Source organism: Gavialis gangeticus, unplaced genomic scaffold, assembly GCF_001723915.1.
Source record: "Gavialis gangeticus isolate Ggan-Ray unplaced genomic scaffold, GavGan_comp1, whole genome shotgun sequence".
NCBI lineage: Eukaryota > Metazoa > Chordata > Crocodylia > Gavialidae > Gavialis > Gavialis gangeticus.
Window position 1 is genome coordinate 21,926,474 of NW_017729033.1, and position 4,404 is coordinate 21,930,877.

General features: G+C 36.4%; 1 protein-coding gene across 4 annotated transcripts in view; it reads left to right on the forward strand.

The window, feature by feature from the left end:
- HTT (huntingtin) overlaps positions 1-4,404 on the forward strand; it is a 214,677-nt gene that overhangs the window by 192,632 nt on the left and 17,641 nt on the right. For all 4 annotated transcript variants that reach the window (XM_019526059.1, XM_019526060.1, XM_019526061.1 and 1 more), the window contains 3 exons: positions 1,705-1,835; positions 2,000-2,129; positions 3,378-3,533. In XM_019526059.1, the coding sequence (XP_019381604.1) occupies positions 1,705-1,835; positions 2,000-2,129; positions 3,378-3,533 (417 nt within the window). The remainder of the gene's footprint in view (positions 1-1,704; positions 1,836-1,999; positions 2,130-3,377; positions 3,534-4,404) is intronic.

Here is a 4,404-nt window from a genome sequence, read left to right on the forward strand (position 1 = left end):
TGTGCTTATAGATAAATAAAGTCATACTTAAGAATGTAGCTTGCAACTCAAAGCTGTAGTTGTAACCTACTAAAACCTTTTTAATTGTTTCCCTTTCCTACATCAGCACTTCAGCTACATTTGTGCTCTGCTTCATGCCAGGTCATTTGATTTTTCCATTCTTATTAGTTATGTGCTAAACAGACACAGCTCTTTTTTGGATACTAGTCTTGGCTTATTCTATTCACAGAAATGTTCTTTTGACTTTTAACAAAAAAGGTGTAAAAGTTCCTTATGTGTCATAAGTGCATGGGGCACTTCACAGAAATAAATGTTAATATTTAGTGTTGTAGATGCATACATCAGATGTGAACATTTCAGACTTACATGCTTTAAGTTAGGCTCCCAAAACCATACATCAGCACCCAAACAGGTGGCCTCTTTTTTCATAGGCTCTGAGCTCTACTGGTTATTTAAATATAACTGCTATTGAAACCCTTGTAGTTATCTTTTAGAACGTGTCGGTGGACTTTTAAAAAATGCTCCATAACATCTTTTCTTAAGGTCTTTCACTTTCTTGTTTAAGCTCTCAAAGAAAAGAGGAACATGAGAGCATGGACAAGATCAGAAAGCAAGTTATGAATGAAATACCTGCTCCTTCAATTTGAAAATCATGTTCATCTGTATCATTTGCCTCTGCCAAGTGCTCAACTAAATATCTTAAATGGAGAACAGCAAAATTTGCTAGTTAATTATTTCACTACATTTTGCATGTTTTTATCTTCAATTTCATAATAGAATATTTCAGATGTTTCAAGTTACAGTAGTAGAGATGTAGAATATGGCAAGTTAAGGATACAGAAAAAAAACAAGTTTCTTTAAAAAGAACAATATTTCATTAGAAAGCTTGTCATAAGAATTGTAATATTGCCTTCTACTACTAGTAACAATGATGCAGCTTAAAATCATATGGTGAGTACACCAAAGTGTTTGGGGTTTTTTTCACTTTTATAAATTTTCCTGCTGAAATGTACAAATGAAAGTGGCTGGTTCTGAGCTTAGTTTGGATTCAAAATTTGAGGCAACTTAAGTTGTTAATCATACAGCAAAACCAGTTTTTAGATTTGCAGGAGTTTGTAGTATGTTTTCTTTTCCATGGTTTCAGTCCAGCATTGTCTATATTAAGGTCACTTCAGCTAAATAAGGATTTATTCAGCCACTTAAATTAGGATGCAGAGTACACTTTGCGTTTGCATTAACTCAGACATCCTTCAAGGCTCTGGTTACTTATCAGGTTTTATACTGATCTGTGTTTAATTTTTCAAGTATCCCTTTGTAGAAGCTTACAAATACTGCCTGTTGCTTGAGACTTGGCTGTTCAGCATATGATTGCTGAAATTCTGCCTTTCCTAGGCTTTCCTAATCGGCACTTTTCTCTAAAATAAGTATTAAAGTTGCAATTAACCAATCCCTATTGCGGTTCCAAGCCTTTGTAATGTATGCAAGAATTTTCTTCCTTTCTTCACTTTAAACTCCAAAATTCATAGAACCATAGTTAATATGTATGTGTAGCCAGTCTAAATTAATTGTGTAGTTAACTAGGTAATTGTGTAATAGATGTAATATGTGCGGGGGTGGGAGGGGCCTGGAGTGCAGCACAATTTTCATTTATTTTAGCAACTTCCTGCTTGATTATGAAATAGCTAAACATTTTTGGTGTTTAAGGTTTCTATACACTCTGTGTGGCTGGGAAATAATATCACTCCCCTGAGAGAAGAGGAGTGGGGTGAAGATGAAGACGAGGAGAATGACATGCCCGCTCCTTCCTCACCACCAACCTCTCCTATCAACTCCAGGTATCTCATTGCGTTTCTTCCCTTAACCATTTGAACAGGGTTTTTTTAATTCAGGAAGAGAGATTTCTATATTGTCTTCTACACACCTGGTGCTTGTTGAGGAGTTTCTTTATTTAAAAAGATGGAAGAATAGTGATTTGTCATTTGCTTGTTGTGCTTTGTAGGAAACATCGGGCTGGTGTTGATATCCATTCATGCTCTCAGTTCTTGCTTGAGCTGTACAGTCAGTGGATATTGCCATCAAATCCTAGCAAGAGAACACCTGTCATCTTGATTAGTGAAGTGGTGCGGTCGGTAAGCTTGCAAAATAAATTTTCTGTACCGTAATTGAGTGTTTCACTGAATACCTGAAGTAAGGAGAATTTACAAAGAACCCTTCTTATTCTGCAGAAAAATAGACTTGTGGGGGAAATGTTGTGGATTTAACAGTGTATCTTTCTACCATCTGATCAAAATAATATAAGCAAATAGTAGCAAAATATGGAAGTTACAAATGCTTTATAAAAAGAGTATTAGAGAAAAAAATGTTCCTTTACTTGCCTGTGTACTACACTGAATTTAGGACCCTTTGTTTGCACTGGAATATGATTAAGAAGAATATTCCTAGAGTCAAACAGGAAATATAGAGGAACAGATTATTTTAAGGAGCGAAAATTATTTTTGAGGCATCTGATGAAGGACTAAACTTAGTAAATATTTATGCATTTCAGGACTTGGGCAGTATAAGGAACCAGTAATGGTAGTCCCCAACACTGACAATACATATTAAAAGGCTATTATTCAAAGACTCAAAAACATCAGGATAAGATGCCATTGCCTCAGAGGGCATACTGCACTGCTTCGTAAATCTGGGTTCGTGGGGGCTCAAAAGTAGACTCCAAAACTACTTCAGTGTTTTCGTTTTGTAAATGAGAAGTAATGCAAGAGGCTGTTTAGGGCATTATGGAATATGCACCTTTTAATCGCACATTACGGAAGTGTGATCAATAAAATGTCTTGTTAGCTGAATGAAATCAAGAGATGGTCAGGCCACCACTATTGTAAAAATAGAAATAGCGTTAATTAATGCATTGAAAGGGCTATTGAGAAATTTGAACACAGACATCAGTTTTGATGTCTAATGTCTCAAAATAGTGTGATTTTTGGGGGGGGTGGGGTGGTATTTTAGTGCTGTAACCATAATTCCTGAAACATCAGATGTAGGAAAATACTCCTGACTTTACTTCTACTTGAGAGCTTAGAATTCTGTACGTTTTCAGAAGGCATGCAAGAAGAATGCACATATTTTACAATGACTGTAGTGCCCTGCTAGCAGTTGTACTTTGTGTCTTTGAAGTAGCACTGTTCCATTTGAAGCTTGCATCTGACATCTGATTAGATTATGTTTGATTTTTACTCCAGCTTTCAATTTAAAATATTTAGCACCACATGTCACAACACAGAGTTGAATTATTTTTGCTGGAAGGTATATTAAAAGAATAGTCTGATATTTTTGGTTTGTTAATAACTTTTTTTTCTACTTGATTTTTTTCCACTCAACAGCTTCTGGCAGTTTCAGACTTGTTTACAGAAAGAAATCAGTTTGAGATGATGTACACAACTCTGACAGAATTGAGGAAGGTGCATCCATCAGAAGATGAGATCCTCATTCAGTATTTGGTACCTGCCACGTGTAAGGCAGCAGCTGTTCTTGGAATGGTAAGAAATTAGTGCATGTAAGTTTTGTGGTCAGTGTATAATGCATTAACCATTGTAAACTGCTAGCACTGTACTCGCACGACAAAGATCTGAGAACAACTGATGTTTTGTATCTGCTTTTTAAATTGCTTCTCATAAGTATATTTTATACATGTCTAAAAACCGAGCATTCAAATCTAAACCAAGTATTTTTCACTGTATCCTGAAGAATGCTATATTTGTGATTAAGAGGAGTGTGGTGAGGCATGAACTCCAAAAAAGTGGTCCTCAACTGAGAGCCTTTGCTCCGCTCGAGCAAGAGCATGGGGGCTGTTTTGTTTTTTTTTTTTAAGTTGCTATGAAGCTGGTTAGAGTAAGAGACTCTCTTAGCTAGCCAGATATCAGTGTTTTATCTTCTTAGAAGATAATGGCATCTTCCATTGATCCTCAACCAGGAAGCATTTGCAAAGGGTTGAGCACAGGTTGGTGTATTAAATGATTTCTCATCCAGGAGTTATTCAGCAGCTCTCTGAGCTAGTTTGTAGGTTTGTGGTGAAGTTCAGAAAAATGCATTTTGTAGTCCTCTGCTAGCCTGGACATGACAGTGGCTTGGTGACCATTGTTATTCTTGTCACAAGAGAATGACCCTAGTCCCATGATCCTCCTTAGTGAAAAGTGTCATTTGTGAGCTGCTTTTGTTACCAGAGAACTCATGTACCACAATATCTGCAAACTTCAAGGCCTTTTCTGGTGAAAGATGGAAATACAATTCCTGGTACAGCAACTTTTCACATACTCCTTTTCACTTCCATTTAATTAAACTAATTGAACATCATATTACCATATTCTCCTGAATCCAGGATTACTTTGAATTTAAGATGCTCCCCCCCCC